Raw genomic sequence first — 18,082 nt, 5'->3', positions numbered from 1 at the left:
ATGACACTTGTTACACTGAAACTCCTGAGTCCCCAGTTTGAAGTTGGCACATGCTGGTCACTAGCCACATGCACCGCTACCATACGTCAATGAACTTCCACTTAGAAAATGTCAGAAAAAGCTCTGTGTGTGCAGATATAGGCATGGAAAGCAAAAGGAACCCTTGCTGGCATGTATATCTCTATATGTACAATGAGTTTTTAACAGTGTTGTGTAGCGGTTAGAGTGCTGGACTAGGACCAGAGATACCACAGTTCAAATCCCCCTTCAGCCATTAAACTCATTGGGTGACCAATCACAATCTCTCAGCTTAAACTACCTCACAGGGCTGTTGTGAGGATAAATTGAGGAGTGCAAGAACCACGTCTGCTGCCTTGAGCTTGTTGGAGAAAAAAGTAGGATATAAATGCAAAACATTTTATTTCTGGGATCGTGGTGCTAGTGTGTATATATGGGGGTGTATGCATACCCTTTTAAAGAAGGGTTAAAACATTCATGGAGGATGGGTTTATCAGTAGCTATGGACACGGGTGGTGCTGTGGTCTAAACCACTGAGTCCCTTGGGCTTGCCGATCGGAAGGTCGGCAGTTCGAATCCCCGCAATGGGGTGAGCTCCCGTTGCTCGGTCCCTGCTCCTGCCCACCTAGTAGTTCGAAAGCACGTCAAAGTGCAAGTACATAAATAGGTACCACTCTGGTGGGAAGGTAAACGGCGTTTCCGTGCACTGCTTTGGTTTCTCCAGAAGCGGCTTAGTCATGCTGGCCACATGACCCGGAAAAACTGTCTGCAGACAAATGTTGGCTCCCTCGGCCAGTAAAGCAAGATGAGCGCTGCAACCCCGGAGTCATTTGCGACTGGACTCAACTGTCAGGGCTCCTTTACCTTTATGGAGCTAAATGGCATTTCCGTGTGCTGCTCTGGTTTGCCAGAAGCGGCCACATGACCTGGAAGCTGTACGCCAGCTCCCTCGGCCAATAAAGCAAGATGAGCGCCGCAACCCCACAGTCATCCACAACTGGACCTAACGGTCAGGGGTCCCTTGACCTTTACCTTTCGAATGAAATTCATTTGAAATTCATTTGAATGTAAAGTGCCATAGAAATATAATAAACCCAATCAATCAGATCACTTCCCTAATAAGTCATATTTCAACAGAGTATGATATGACTACATAGTGCTAAAACAATTTAAAAACAACAACAACTTACATCCTGCCCAATTTTCAAAAGAAAGTCATGGCAGCTAACAAACCCAAACATTGTGCACTATTAACATATATCACAACCCCCACAGCCAAAAGCTAGATTTTTAAATCTGCCAGATTTTTATTCTGCCTTCTCTCTATACATGTGCAAATATGATTGTGGTTCTTGTGCTCCTGTCACCTAATTACCTGAAATGGGTGCCTTACAAATGAGGTATAACATTTATGGCAGTGACACAAGGGTTTCTGAGATGATTGTTAGCAGGGTTGATGACTGAAAATGACTCAATTGTTATTGCAACCCCCTCTAAGTAAAATCACTCAAAGCTCCAGTTCCAAAGAGTGTAACCATCCTTGGTTAACATCTTAGACACACACACAATGCTATCCTGCCTCTGCTGTTAAAACAAAGCAAGCAATTTTATACTCCTCTGCCATTCTTCCTCACTTTTTCCTATCCACTTATCTTGGCACCTCCCCTTCTCTCAAACTCCACCCCCACAAAATACTGCCTATTTCAAAGGTAGGCATTCACCATCCTAGATTTTTGAAATGCTATAAGGATTCAGTGGCAAAGTCATCAATTCTGTCGAGAAAGGGAAGTTACCAGAAACTGGGATAGAATATGAGACTCTCAATCTCAGGTTTGTGAGGGGTCTGAGCTCCACGTTGGACAAAAGATTCCTGCCTTGCATTGCCAGGGGTTGGACTAGATGATCCTTTTGGTCCCTTCCAACTCTACAATTCTATGATTCTATTTAGACAGATATTCATTCCGGGGTAAAAAAGAGACAGATGCTTCAAATGCTGAGTACAAGGCTTGATCTGGAATGTAAACTTCAGAGAGAGAAAAGAACCTGGTGTAATATCTGAATTACATCTCACGGGTTCTGTAACATGATGGTTCTCAATTTGCTTTGTTTCCCTGTGATCAATGTTTATTCATTTTTAAATTCCTTTGAAATAACCAGCCTAGACAAAGAACTGCTATATACTTCCCAATTCACCAGTAACAGCAGATTCTCTTACAAACATATTAAGAGACCCTTTTCTAAAGTAATCAATTTTTAAAACATGCTTTTCCCCCAAAAGCTACTGAATACTAACAAGCTTACAGTATGCAATCATTTCATTAGAAAATTGCTTCCCCCTGCTAGAAATCTCACTCATACATGAGAAATGAGATAGAAATCACGAAACCTAAATCCACTTAGAATCCATGGCCCAATTTTATTTATTTTGATGGGATTTACTTTTCAGAACATGCCAGGATTGTGTAGCCAACCACATACAAAACATTTTATTCTGGTAAAGACAAGAAAGGGGGGGGGGGAGACGCACACATTAAACAGGTATCTGTTGTCAAGTCACCTTTTAGCTAATCTTACAATATATGTTTAAGCTATCCTTTGTGCATTCAAAAAAAATATATCTTCCGGAGACAGAAACAAGATATTACAACAAAGAGACTTGGACTGAAGCACTTACCAGCGAGCCTGGCTGTTCTTTGTGCTGTTGGCCCAGCCTCCTCCACACAGAGAGACATTCACAAGAGAGAGAAAGCCAACCTCTTCAAATTAAGAAGGGGAAAGGAAGAGAAGTGTGAATTCCACACAATCCACAGGTACGTGGCCGGCTGGCTCCCAAGCTAGAGTGCGCCTGCCTCCCTGTTCTTTTACTTTGGTCACTGGCGTTATACACGCCACTTGCAAAGGAGGCTGGGCCCCAGCTACGCAAAAGAGGCAAGCTCTTGGCAGAAGCCCAATCCTATTGGCTGGAGTCAGAGCTAGCATCTTGCTTACCTTCCCAAAATGTATCTAGAAACTCCAAAAGGAAGAAAAGGAAGTGGAGGGAGGGTGTGGAATACATACTGAATTCCCAAGAAGCTTGTCAGGTTTGGAGGGAGGGAGACAGAGAGACTGTTCTATTTCCTTGTCAGCCTGTGTTACATAACTGTACCAATATATGGTACACTATGGGGCTTTTTTAAAATTAGAATTTACTAGACCAACTAGCTTTCTTCACCTCCCACATCATCGGTGACTTTCTCATGCAGGCGGTATTAGAACAGCAGCAGTTAGAAACGCCTCGAGCACAGGCAGTTTTGAAACAGAGCTACAACACGACTTGCAGCAAACAGGCACACGCTGTGGCCACCCACTTTTAGAGAGAAACACCTGACTTGAGGGTGTCACCCCTAAAGGTAATGTTTCTGAATACCCGTTGCAAGTGCTATGCAGGTTTTCCCATGGGCATCTGGGTGGCCAATGTGAGAAGAAGACACTGAACTAGATGGGCCATTGGCGGATCCAGCTGCCTCTCCTTATGCTTTATGTCCTTAGGGCAGGGATGGTCAGTACTGTATATGCAGACATACCACTCTCCAGTGTGAAGGTGAGTCCAGATGGGGGAGGACGGGGGGAGGACGGAAGTGTGCCTTTTTCCAGGGCCCTTCTGTGTTTCTCAGTTATGCCCCATGGTATCAAACCAGGAACACATTGAGCCAATCACTTTCAGAAGCAGTCTCCAAGGATACTTGAAGTTGAAACTGCTTTCAGAGATTGGTAGTATGACATTTGGGCTACATCTTGCCCTATATCCAGATGTCCAGTTCTCAAAAATATGCAAGGCCTACATTTTAAGTCTTAAGAATTTAAGACAAAATCATCACAAGTTAGGAATCAGTGCTGACCTTGAAGCAAGTGCTCTATTTTGACCTAAGCAGCTTCTGTTTCACACAAGATTCACAAGACACTAGAGAAAAAGCACTGGTGAGTTAGGCACATTGTAACCAAGGTAAGAGCAAAATGTGGACTTGCTATAATCAGATTTGTCAAGGTCTGTCCCCCCCACAAAAAGTGGAGAAAAAAGCTACTAGAATCACAGAATTGTAGAGTTGGAAGGGATCCCAAGGGTCATCTAGTCCAACCCTTGCAATGCAGGAATCTCAACAGATGATAAACCAATACTGACCAAGAACCTTTCAGAGACTTCTGATGAAAACTCTGCTATCACCAGGTACGAAGAAGACAAAAAACTGATAAAAACTTCCATAGATCTGCTCTCAACTGCCGTCACCACCACAAACCCCTATATTTATAAAACAAATAGGAGTCTTACAACCATGACTCATGTTCACAAAAGGAAAGTTACCTGCAACTTCAAATAGGCATACAACCCTACTCTCCATCGGACCTTACCACATCATTCTTGGCTTGTTTCATCTTATCAGCATTTAATTTTCATGTCTTTGATAGAACAAAGAAATGCAGCCAAATCTGACACCACCTTGAATGGTCTTGCACCTTTAACAACATTTTTGGGTGGCATGCATATTTGTGGTATGACAAGGTTAAAGCTCATAAAGCTTTTAAAAACCATATTGTCAGGAAAGCATTGTATAATGTCTGGATTAAATATAAAGACTTGTTGGAAAATAAAACCCCAAGGTGGTTGTCGCCAATGGAGGCAAAGGCTGGGAAAAGACTCAATATGGAGTCCAAATGGCTGAAATATTGGGAAATTCTGGAACAAGAAGGGGATAAATTGAAATTGCAGAGTTTTGAGAAATTAAAAGATAAAGTGCGAGACTGGCTTCATTATTATCAAATAATGGAGGCTTACAAGTTGGACAGGAAGATTGGCTTCCAGGTGGAAAAATCAAAATTGGAAACAGAATTGTTAGAACCCCAAACTAAGAATTTGTCAAAAATGTATAACTTGCTGTTGAAATGGAATACGCAGGATGAAACGGTTAAATCAGCTATGATCAAGTGGGCACAAGATATTGGTCATAACATTATGTTTGCTGACTGGGAACAGTTGTGGACCACCGGTATGAAATTTACGGCATGTAATGCCTTAAAAGAAAATATTATGAAAATGATTTATAGGTGGTACATGACCCCAGTCAAGCTTGCAAAAATTTATGACTTGCCTGATAATAAATGCTGGAAATGTAAAGAGACTGAAGGTACATTCTTTCACCTTTGGTGGACATGCCCAAAGATTAAGGCTTTCTGGGAAATGATATATAATGAAATGAAAAAGGTATTTAAATATACCTTCCTGAAGAAACCAGAGGCTTTTCTCCTGGGTATGGTTGGCCAATTGGTGCCAAAGAAGGATAGAACATTCTTTATGTATGCTACAACAGCAGCAAGAATACTCATCACAAAGTATTGGAAGACACATGATCTACCCACCTTGGAAGAATGGCAGGTGAAGGTGATAGACTATATGGGACTGTCAGAAATGACCGGCAGAATCCGAGACCAGGGAAGAGAGACGGCGGAAGAAGATTGGAAGAAATTTAAGGACTATCTTAGGAAACATTGCAAAATTAATGAATGTTAGAACGATGTTGGTTTAGAAATTAAGTGGTTTTCAGCTGTAATGATTAAGTAAAAAGAAAAGAAAGGCTAAAAATTAAATGAAAATTAAGGGAGAGGATTTGCTGAATTAATAATTAGAAATTGGAATACAGAAAGGGGAGGTACGAGGAGGTCGGGGAAGTAAGTTATAAGAAAATAAGGGATTGAAATTATACTTGTTTTTGTTTGTGTTTTGTTTGTATTATTGTTTTTCTTTTATATAATTTTTGAAACTTCAATAAATATCTTTTTTAAAAAAATGGTCTTGCACCAATGCACTAGACATGCTTGGAGCAGAGTAAACTTTCAAAGGTGTTCCTGTAAGTAAAATCACTCTAACACTCACATCAGTTATTTTTGCTTGAACTTCCAAATCAAATACATTCCAAAAGACTACAGGCAATGACTGATTAACGCGCATCTGAATGACGTACGATTGTACATGCATGCAGCGCTGAACCCAAGTCACCCGAAAGAATCACTAAAAGGGCATGACTAAAAGGGGAGCCCTAACTGGGGTGGGGCTCCACTGATTTGTGCAGGGGCCAGGAACAGAACCCCCACACGAAACGGACAATGACTGGAGTAAGTTTCTAGTTCTCTTGCAAGCACCACATTAATTATATCCTGAGTGCTAGACTTGGGTGTCCGTGAGTGACTGTCTCCATATGAGACTTGTTTTGGGGGGAGGGGGCAGCTTGCAGAATTAAGTCTTAGAAGTTGAGGGCAGCAAGTTTTAGGTAAGCCTAAAATGTATTTTACTAGTCTTCATATATCCTTGCTGCTAATCCATAAAGTCCCATTCCTCTATTTGCTCTAATATTGCACCATTTGCAAGTAAGATAGCAAGCAGCCGCCAAAATGAAGTTTATGATTCTGCTGATGCCGAATACCACCTGTGCCTGATAAATAAAATTTGTCTGATTAGAATACAAATTTCCATGATTTATGAAGTTTATTGTAAACAGCAATTTGATGTGACAAAATTTGGGCTTTTGGCTCCAGTTTCTGGGTTCTGGCTCACTAGTATATAAAATGTTTTTGCAGCTACTCACTATTCCATATTGTACTTTCATGTTTAATATACTTGTGCATTATGAATACACTGCTCCAACCAGGATGTGTAGCTTGCAGCCCTCTGGACTACAACTTCCATCATCCCACGTGACTGACCATGCTGGCAGGGGCTGATGGGTGCTGGGAGCCCAACAGCATCTGGAGAGCCACAGAGGAAGGTTTCATGTGGCACTATCCTACTGCAGAGGTTAATGTCATGCAGTGAATGGCGTATTATGCAATGTGTGTGTTTTCTGTGATAGTCTTCTGAAACTTACATTCAAAAGCAATTTAGTTCTTTGTCAGGCTAAATCAGTGAGGTTTTTCAAAGGGACAATCTTGGTCCTGGCACCAGAAAATTGCAGAGTCCACCACACGTGACTGAGGCTTGCCAAATAAATGAATAAAGGAAGGTTTGGAACCAAACATTTCACCTAGAGTCCTAGAACTGCAAAATGGCTGGAATAAATCAAAACAACTTGATCAGCACCAATGGCTGCCTTGTAAAAAAGAGCACATCTGGTAGGTATGTTTTTGTACTGCAACACTATTCTAATATGCTAAGAAGTGTGGTGGCTGCTGGTTTGGTCCTCCTCAGTACCAAGTAGATCTGTGCAACATATCCATATATCACCCAGGACCAGCATTAGGGGCAGACTGTGATGGCTGCTTCAATCAGTGGTACATTGCTGGTGAAACCACCGCCTCCTGAGTCCCTCTGCTCCCAGGGCCCAGTGCGCTGAGGGGAAAACAAGCTGCAGCCAGCCCTGGAGGCAGAGGGACTCAGAAGCAGTGGAAGTTTCACCAGCAACATACTGCTGAGTGAAACTGCCATCACAGTCTGCCCTCATCCTGCTGCAGAGGCAGAAACAAGCTGGACTGGCAAGGCTTAATACAGCTTGTTCCTCTCTCTGCTTCAACAAGGACCTCCCCGCCCCCAGTCCCTCCAGCTCACCAGTGGGACATGGGGCTCGCTCAGCCAGGGGGCAAGAAGGCTCAAAGAAGCCCTCCTACCCCCAGCTGAGCCTCGCCAGTCCCACTTGCCTTGGGACGGGTGCGGGGAGGTGTGAATGGGCTGCTTCTTCCATCTCGGGGAGGGAAAGGCAGCCTGCTCGCTCCCCCACCTCGCAGGTGCCAAGGCTGCAGATGAGGCAAGCTTATGAAGAGAGTGTTCGCATACCTGCCTCATCTGCTGCTGCTTTGACTTGGGTTCCTTTCCGACATTGTGATATACCACCATATTGTGGTGTTTAGTTGGTGGTACATTACGATGTTGTAAAGCAGTTATCGCCCAGCCCTGAGAAGAGCAACATTGAGACTAAGGAGCCCAGAGTGGCTGAAGCAACCTAGTTAGATGAGTTGCAATGGAGGAATCTCAGCTAAAGCATTCATGACAGACGGCTATCCAACCTCTTCTTAAAAGGAAGGAAGGAGAGTTCACAACCTCCTGAGGATGTCCTTACTGTCAGAAAGCTTTTCCTGATGCACAAATAATAAAATTATTCATCATCATCATCTACAGCAGAAAGGTAAAGGTACCCCTGCCCGTACAGGCCAGTCATGTCCGACTCTAGGGTTGTGCGCCCATCTCACTTAAGAGGCCGGGGGCCAGCGCTGTCCGGAGACACTTCGGGGTCATGTGGCCAGCGTGACGAAGCTGCTCTGGCGAGCCGACAGCAGCACAGCACACGGAAACGCTGTTTACCTTCCCGCTACTTGCACTTAGGGGTGCTTTCGAACTGCTAGGTGGGCAGGAGCTGGGACCGAAAGACGGGAGATCACCCTGCCGCGGGGATTCGAACCGCCGACCATACGATTGGCAAGTCCTAGGCACTGAGGTTTTACCCACAGCGCCACCTGCGTCCCTTACAGCAGAAAGGTAAGCAGTCTTTAATACATGATGTCCTTACCTTGGAATTGTTAACTAAAACACAGCCTTCCAAAAGAAAAATGAAACCCATTTGAATATACAAATCTTTCAAAACAAACCAATACTATTTTAACTCTCCTCCAAAGCTTTTCTATAGTGGTACCTTGGTTCTTGAATGGCTTTGGAACCCAAACACCACAAACCTGGAAGTAAGTGTTCTGGTTTGCAAACTTTTTTCAGAAGCCAAACATGCTCCAGTTTGAGTGCCACATTTCTGTTTTTAGTGCCACTTGCCAGCAGTTGTAAACGTCCGGGCAAGGGAAGAACAGCCCCTCCCCCCCGCTTGCGCCAACCGAGAATTCAAAGCTTCCCCTCGTCACCCTTTCTGCCACCCTCTGCCCTGCTTGCCACGTTCAGTCAGGGCGAGGGAAAGGCTGCCCAGCGGTGCCGTGTCCCAGGGAAGGCCGGGCTGGGCAGCAAGCATGCGGGCAAGGGATGTTGCCGTCTCCCCCCAACGCTGCGTCCCTCCACAACTGCCACTGTAGCAGCAACCACCTCCAGCAACTCCTGCTGCCTCTGCCCCCCTCCAGTTCCAGATGTCACCCGCGGCTGCCGCTCCAGGTCCCGGATCAATGGCAAGTGGCTCGGCCTCAGCAGTGACTGCTGCCACTTTTCCCCTCACAGGGCATGGGATGGCACAGGCAGGATGCAGGCGCCGCCGCTGCAGTACAAGTTCACCGAGGAGAACATGCCCAAGTGGCAGGGGCTGCTCATGCCAGCCCTGAAGAAGGTGAAGAAGGGCGCTGGGTGGGTGGGGGATCCAGAAGGGCTGGCTTGAGGGGGGGGGGAGAGAACTTTTGCTTCCCTTTCCTCCCCCCTTTAAACTTTCCCCTCCCATGTCCAGTTAGCCACCTCCTTCCACACACGCACCCCGCATGCACTCCTCATCCCTCCAATGACAATGGGTAGATCATTGCCAGTTTTTGATACTGGGTAGATTGCAGTTTATTGCTTTCATTTTATGGATCAATGCTCTCGATAGATAGTAAAATTCATGTTAAATTGCTGTTTTAGGGGTTGTTTTTAAAAGTCTTGAATGGATTAACCCATTTTGCATTACTTTCTATGGGAAAGCGCACCTTGGTTTTGGAACACTTTGGTTTTGAAACAGACTTCCGGAACGGATTAAGTTTGAGAACCAAGGTACCACTGTATTCCTCAAGCATTTTTTGTAACGAGAGGTGGAAATTTAGATATCCATTAAGAATGCCAAAGTATCCAGGAATCTGAGAAGAGGATCTTTCATGCACTGGCTATCCTCTTTCTTATTCTCTTCTAAAACCTTCAGTGCAAATCTGTTTCATTTGCTAGGAAGTTATGTTACACGGTGTCCAGCAACATTCACCTTCTCAGCAGAGCAGCTTAAAAACCTCCTTAAACCTATCATCTATGACCTAGCTAACTACAAAAACAGGCTGCTATGTTGCCTTCTCTGCTAACACCCTCTGCAATGCTGACCCACTGCTCAACAAGCCTAACCAGCATTACTTGAAAACAAATTATATGATTTGCAATACATAGTCAGGTACCAGTTCAGCAAGCTTCACTGTGCAATAAAATGCAGTGCTATTCGTCTAATATGGAATGTCAACTTTGATCCCAGTTCTTATATTCCAATGGAGGCCACAGGCAACTAGGCATCTGCCTCTTGAGCTCCTATTAGTCCCTGATATGGCACTAGTTTGGCTCCCTAGGATTTTACCTGCTGGGAATTTGATCCAGTAGGACCACCATTTTAAAACATCAGGGTTGAACTAAGCATGTACTCCCGGTTATGAATGTAAATTAATTAACAATTTCATTTCATTACTAATAATTCTGTTTACAGTGGTACCTGGGTTTTCGAACTTAACCCATTCCGGAAGTCCGTTCTTAAACCAAAGCGTTCTTAAACCAAGGCATGCTTTCCCATAGCAGCGGGGGACTCAATTTGCAAAAGGAACACACTCAACAAGAAGCGAAACATGTTCTTATTCCAAGGCAAAGTTCACAAACCAAAACACCTACTTCCGGGTTTGCAGCGTTCTTAACCCAAGTTGTTCATAAACTAAGCTGTTCTTAAACCAAGGTACCACTGTATATCCCACCCTTTCTGCTAAAGGATTCCAGGGCTACAAATGTATCAATAATACAAAATTTTCTAGAAAGTATTGTAGAAACGGTTAAAAACACTCTAAGCTAGTGATCTCATGGTTTATATGCAAAGACAGGGCAAATCTACTTGTTTCTTTTATAGTTGTAACCAAACAAATATGAGATGTTAACACTATTTGGCTGTAAAAGGGTCAGTACAAAAGCAGCAAATTTATTCTTAAATGATAGTACACAAATTTTGCACCTCCAAGTGACCAAACCACAAGTTCATATTTTTAAGAGCACTTGAGTTGGGACTAAAAGCAAAGAGAATAAGGATGCTAAAGAGTGTCCTGAGACCTCCGGGTATAGGGTGGTATATAAAATCAATCAAATAATCATAATCATAAGTATGCCTAGTTCTGTCTAAGCTTCCTACAATGGCCAGCACTAGACTATTTTCACATTTGACCTTATGAGAGATTCCAACAACCTACAATCACTTGCAATGTAAATGATCCAATGCAGTGTGTGGACCATCAGCCCCCCAATTCTTACTCCACCAGGCTTTCACCACCTACTCCTTCTTCAGCAACTGCCCAGGAGGCAAGGCCTACACACCACCTGCTTCAAGACTGTGCAGAAGAACCCAACTCTCACTCATTCCTGGTGCCTGGTGAAAGGTCTGGGCCTCGGCTTCCCATCTCTGCTACTTGCACAACATATGGAAAAAAAACCTAAACGTGCTCTCTAGAACTCTTATGCCAACACGTAATCTAGGGACTGGCCATAGAAATGACAAACTCTGGTTAGCTGAAAATGGAGACTCTTCCAATCTCCTCCTACCTGACCACATCACTGGAAAAAAGGGAAGGGGGGAATGTAGGAGCCAGAGGCTCATTCACACACCGCTAAACTATGGTTTAGTGTTACATCCAAACACAGCCATTGGGCAAAATTATACCAAGGCACAAGAAGGAGTCTTAAATATTTAAGTAGAACTGTTACAAGTGAGTTGATATTGTCTCATTTTCTACAATAGTAATTCAGTCTGACAGAAGCTTTACTAAGTGCTTCTCAGTTTTAATTGTACTTGTGATTTTCTCCTCTTTTGCAAATTTAGAATCTTTGGAACAGAGTGGTAAGAGAGGGTTAGATTACTGCCTCTGAAGACGGTTCAGAAACTTCAGCTAGTGCAGAATTCAGCGGCCAGGTTGCTCACCGGAGCCAGACGGTTTGAGTATATTACACCAATCCTGGTCTGACTGCACTGGCTACCAATTAGTTTCCAGGCCCCATTCAAAGTGTTGGTTTTGACCTATATAGCCTTAAACAGCTCAGGACTGCAATACCTCAAGGACCACCTCTTTCCATTTAAACCTACCGGGACCCTGAGATCATCTTCAGAGGCCCTTCTTTGTGTGCCTCCTCCTCGAGAGGTCCAGAGGGTGGCAACATGAGAATGAGCCTTTTCTGCAGTGGCCCCCCATCTGAGGAATGCTCTGCCAGGGAAATTCACCTTTAGGCGCCAGACAAAAACATTCCTTTTTAATCAAGCCTTTGGTTGATTTGATTGACATCCTATGCCCTTTTAAAATGTGTTGGGGGGTTATTGGGTTGCTGTTTTTATTTTGACTATTTTATGGTTTTATATTCTGATGTTATTCTGTGAACCACCCTGAGACCTGCAGGTATAGGGCGGCATATAAATTCAAGAAATATAATAATAATAATAATAATAATAATAATAATAATAATAATAGCCACCAGCATATATCAATGGCTAGGAATATGCAGAGGGCATTCATGCTGAAACGCATGCTAAGTAGCGAAGTCATAGATACCAATTCACTGTACTGTCAACATTTTACAAGGTCCACCAGCATGTTCTTGAGAGTTCTCCCAGCAACCATGAACATTAGAAATTTACTTTCACTGAAGTAGTTTAGATTCTCTTGATATTGAACTACAGAGGCAATATATTGGGCTCCTTGGTACAAACCCAGTATCATTAAATTTCTAGGTTTCTTAAATATGTTACAATACTATACCCCTATTCTGATGCTCATGTCTTCAGATGTATGCAAACACACGAGGGAGAGCAGAGGCGAGCACTGGCCAGGCTCCCCACTCGGGCACCCAACTTTCCACTGGTCTCTTGTACTTCATGAGTTAACGCGCGACCCAGGGATCCTCCTCTACTCCATGGAGGTTCTCCACACTATTTAGGACAATCTGTGACTAAAATGGTCTGAACAGGGTAAAAATGTCTGTACATTTTTGAGGTACATTTGCCTGCAATTCTTATTGGAGGCACAAGGTTAAGGTATTTGAACCTCTGTATAACTGAAGACTATTTCTGGAAGAGAGGCGAAATTGAGAGCAAGATATGACTTCCATGCCTCATTACAGTTACAAAATAGAGTGAGTTTGCTGCATGCAGGTACTGGTAGCCTAACAACAGCCATAATAATGGATTTCTAGTCTGCATTCTGAAGTGACACAAACATCACGATATATCACCAGCTAAATATCACAATACTGTATGTATATCTACGATGGCGGACAGTCTTGCCAGGCCTTCCTGCGGCAGCAGAGGTCCCTCTGTACCTCCCCGTGGCAGGCGAGGGTGCGCCACGCTTCCCCACAACAGCCAAGGGCCTTGAGGCTCCCTGTAGCGGTGGAGGGCCTTAAGGAGTAGTAGATTTTAAAAATATATTAAATAAACCTGAAGCGTATGTAACCCGAAGTACCACTGTAGGCATGCATTTGCTTGAGCTACTTACAAAAAACCACACATTTCCCATCATTCTCACATGGTACTCAACCTCCCATTTCAGCATAAGGCAGCCAGCTAAATCTTCTCCCCTTCACCCCCCGAAGGGCCCCCCCAAAGCCCCCATGCCACCAATCTCTGTTTTTATCAAAGGGAGGGCAAGCAAGAAGATAATCTCCTTTAAATGTTTTAAAAAACCTTCCTCTTTGATAAGGAGGAAAACTATTTAGGGGGAACCAACAACATAAACTCCACCATAAAATGAAAATAAAAGCATAGGTCCAATACACCTAATTGCAAACCATATTGTGCAATTAAGGATTTCCATGTTCTACTAGCCAAAGAACCAGCAGCCAATAACCAGTACACAGCAGATTTCATTGAATTAGGCTGGGATATGCAGCATGTTTGCACGAATGCTTTCTACATCTCAAGCCCAGATTTTGAAAAATAAAAATATTAGCTTTTATTAATACAAACCCCTTTTCTAGCTTTTATTGAAATTATACTGAAAGATGAACAAAGTACAGTACACACAGTGTTCTGAAATGGGCACAGAAACTTATTCCAATATGTGTTCCATGTTAGCACTACTGTCTATGCCAAGATTTGTTAAACACGCATTTCAGGGGGGAAAGTCGTCATAGAATGCCATACATTTTAGCTACCAAGGGCTGAAATACTGAGAACCATTTATTGGAAATCTTGCTTAAAACAAACAAGAGACAAAATACTTCCAAAACAGTTTATTCTCTAAAACCACACCCAGCGTTCTGTCAGTCAGAGCTCACACTTCCATGAAAGCCATGAAAATCCTGAAAGTTTTGGATTCTGGAAGTAGATTAATTAGAATATTACAAGGCAGTCCTGAGATGACATATGTAATTAACACAGTGGCATAAGACTGACTTTATTCACACAGAATGAGATGGGAATGATGTGGCAAAATAGACCGTACCTCCCAATTTTGAATGCCACAAAAAAGCACGCAGGCAGAAAACTGGCATATCAAGAGGTAAGTCTGCTCTTCCCCTGCCCTGCTATTTCTTATGTGCAAGGAAATTTTATTTTATTTATTAAATTTCTATACCACCCTTCACCAAAAGATCTCAGGGTGGTTCCTTGACATGCACCACCAGCTTAGTCACCCCACTCCCCTCAGCTGGGAGAATGAGGCATCTTCTATGGTTCCCAGTTTTGTTCACTTTCCACTTGAATGCATGGTAGCATTAAAAGACTAATCTTCCAATCTGCATTCTGAAGCGACACAAACCCATTTTACCACCTCAGCCTGCAACAAGCTTAGTCCTACTACATCCATCAGTCAACATGTTTCAAGTGATTTCTTTGCTGACTGTTGGAAGAGACAGGAGCATAGCCAATGTCTCCCAATCATTTATGCAGATAAAACAAAAACCTAAAGAAAAATAATTGGCATGCAGTCGCAGTTGAGGGAGAGCAGGCAAGCCAGATTGGAAGTCACTGTGAACTGTGGCTGGACAAACCAGGAAGGGTTCTATTAAGCCAAGGGCACAGGGAGAACGGGGTGGGAGGTGGCTGCACAAGTACAACTCATTTCAGATCTGCCAGACCATGGTTTAGTTGCATTTTTGGACATCTTAACCACCACCTTGAAGGGGAAATTTTGTCCTAAAAGGTAATAAAAAGCAAACAAACTGAAGTAGCATGTTCCTGATTCTCCAAACCATGGATCAGGAGAGTAAGCATGTTGAATGTTTACATCTGAACTGACTCCTTGTGCTTCCAGGAGGCAAATAACCATATAATAAACAGATTACAGTTGTAACCAACATTATATTTTTTTCTATATTTACAGATGTACCCCTCCAGCTGAAAAAAGCCCTCAGATGTTTAATGGGCAAAGAAACCCAGTGCATAAATCGTCATACCTGAAAGAAACACATACAAAATATACTCAGGCTTGAAACAAAAACTGTCCTCCAAAGTTGTGGCAGGGATAGTCATTGATCTCCAGACTTTTGAAGGTTTCAATAGTCTCCAATAAAACAATGCAATAAGCAAAACTACCTGCTTAATTTTGTCATGTTGCTATGACTCAGGACAACTAGATACTCTGAATGATGTTTCACCACAGAGAAGGCAAGGCAAGGCAGGTGCGGCCTTACTCATTTTCAGCCTACTTACCGTAGTCCCGAAAGCTTTTAGCAGCAATGTTATACTACCAATTAGTCTGAAACACTTGATTGGGAGCAGCCCAGAGTGGCTGGGGAAACTCAGCCAGATGGGTGGGGTATAAATAATAAATTATTATTATAACAAAAAAAATTAAGGCTAAAATCTAAAACAGCCTGGTGCTCTTCAGGAATTTTGGACTGCAATCCACATTATTCCCAGCCAGCATACCCAATGGTCAGGGGCTGAGGGGAGTTAAAGTCCAAAACATCTTGAATGCACCAGGATGGGGAAAAGGCAAGACCACTCGGACCCAATGCCTAGAAAGCACAGGGCAAGTAGAAAACCACACAGACCTCTGCTTTCTAGGCATGGGACACGCAGAAGTGTGGACAAGCCCTTTAACCAGTCACTCCAGCAGCCAACATTGCTTTCAGCCAGTGGAGGTGACGCCGAGCTAAAGGAACTCTCAACAATGGCCGGGGTGGAACTCTGCTGAATGTGGGCCTCTGAGCAGCCAAGGTAAATGAATACGTGCCTGCAGGTATGGCAGATGCATCAACAAGAAAGATGATATCTGTCCAGGGGCCAAAGTGCTTGGGATCTTTGTTGAGGGTCAGAACATAGCCCAGAACAGTGGGACAGGGAAGAGAAGGGGGGAAATTCCATCTGGCAAAGTTAGGTGCTTGCACAGATGGAACATTCATCATAGCACAATGTTCAATTCCACCCTATGAAAACTAAATCAGCTTTTATTGCACTTACTGCTGAATATATTCAATAGCAGACTTTTGAGCAGTGTTAGAAACTCAGATATATAAGCTAGACGTCAAATGGCTCCTTAAGCCAATGTTACAGTCGCTAAAACAGAATGTCTAGTAGCCATATTTGGAATAGACGGCTCTAAAAGCTTATTTTTCAAATGATGGACTGACTGTAACTGATTATCAGTTAATCACCTGGCATTTGACAACCTTAAGAACATTAAGAACATTAAGAACTACATTAAGAACTTTGAGAACTGAAAGAAAAAAAGTCACTTGATCCAGCGACAGTCCATATATATATTGGCCTATTCCTCTTTTTCTTAATGGTGACATGGATCATTGATACAATGTTCTTCACAACTGTGAGCAGGGCACTGGGGCTGGGTAAGTGAAGACGAGCTACAATAATGAACTATAACACTGTTCACTGCTCCTGCTCAGGTGCCATCCTGGCACCCAATAGCGAGGTGCAACATGCGTCTGGCTACTTTCAAACACTGCCTTTGAGCCTTGCTGTGAATCTTGCCTCCAAGCTCTCCATCTCAAAATGCCACCCCTGGTATTCCAGACAACCTGCAATTATTCTGAAGAATAAAATGTGACATGAGGTAATTCTTTGTAACTTCCTTATAGACCTCCAAAACAAAGATTGTGCCTCAATGTTTCCCAGCCATAAAATGTGGTGGGTAGGGGCGTACCACAGATTTAATGGCTAACTACTCCTCTTTCAGCTTCAGAGCTCATCTACAAAATGGTACTATTCTCTGTGACAAGGTCTTTGCCCAGCTTCCAGATGCAAGTTTAGGGTTTGAAGTCAGAATCCCTAACTTGCAGGTACTGAAATGAGGATTTGTTCTTTATAACTAGGTCATCCCAGTGCCTTATAGGGTACAGGCTGGCTCTGCCATCACCACTTGAAGATGTCAGTTGGTGACCAGCTTGGGCAGCTAGATTATGGAGCATGAGAGATCACGGAAGCCTGAAGTCCACCCACATCCAAGTTTAACAATACATATTCTCCAGTCACTTATCTCCTCCACCTCTTTACAATCTAGTAATATGGCTAGGTTCCTGCCTCAGATGCATTTAAAAACGTGTATTAGTAGTTTTATACTTAGCAATCTTGCGAGCACTTCAAAAAGTCTTGGTGCCACTGTGTGGCAACTGAATAAATCTGCCGCCTCTGCGTCCCGCCCGAACCCCGAGTAAGCAGCTGCTGGCCCCATGAAGTGCTGTTTCTCCAGCTGCGACACGAGTCAGAGAAAGCCTTGCATGGAAAGCAAGCACAACCCCTCTGCTCCCATGCCTTGGCTAGGCCAGCTGTGCACTTTGCACGTGCTCTGTCCCGGTGGAAGCACGAGCACCACCTTCGAGGAAGCAGCCAGCTGCAGCCCAGCCCAGGAACCAAGAAGCGGGCACCATGCCAGTCTGACACACTGGTGGGGCAGCTAACGGATCCTGCAGGAAGTGCTGCTACTGCTGCAAAGCCCGGGACGTTTCTGGAGGAGGTTAAGCCATTGCTGCTGCTGCTGTTGACGCATCCTCTCAAACAGGCAGAAGGGGAAGTGACAGGTCCCACCAGCTAGTTAAGCCTGCACCAAGTTAACCCTGCACGCCTGGTCTAAGTCTTGGCACCTCTTGGCAAGTTTTATTTCTGATGACTGTTGTAGAAAATTTGATTTGGTCATATTGGTCCATTCTCAATGCCATCCAGCAGAGAAATTATTTCATTTTGCAGAACTGAATGGA

At 43.7% G+C, this 18,082-nt stretch overlaps 1 protein-coding gene across 4 annotated transcripts in view; it reads right to left on the bottom strand.

Moving 5' to 3' along the window:
* Positions 1-18,082, bottom strand: part of PELI1 (pellino E3 ubiquitin protein ligase 1) — an 84,245-nt gene that overhangs the window by 28,708 nt on the left and 37,455 nt on the right. Inside the window, exon 2 of one of the 4 annotated variants that reach the window (XM_083730455.1) lies at positions 2,693-2,774. The exons of 2 other annotated variants lie outside the window; for them this stretch is intronic. In XM_083730455.1, coding sequence (XP_083586581.1) covers positions 2,693-2,750 — 58 coding nt within the window. In that variant the 5' untranslated portion in view covers positions 2,751-2,774. Of the gene's footprint in view, positions 1-2,692; positions 2,873-18,082 lie in introns of those variants that run through there. One more of the 4 variants, XM_083730454.1, reaches the window with a different exon arrangement.

This window comes from Podarcis gaigeae, assembly GCF_964106915.1.
Source record: "Podarcis gaigeae genome assembly, chromosome: 3".
Taxonomy (NCBI): Eukaryota; Metazoa; Chordata; class Lepidosauria; order Squamata; family Lacertidae; genus Podarcis; species Podarcis gaigeae.
This window is presented reverse-complemented; position numbering and strand designations above follow the sequence as displayed.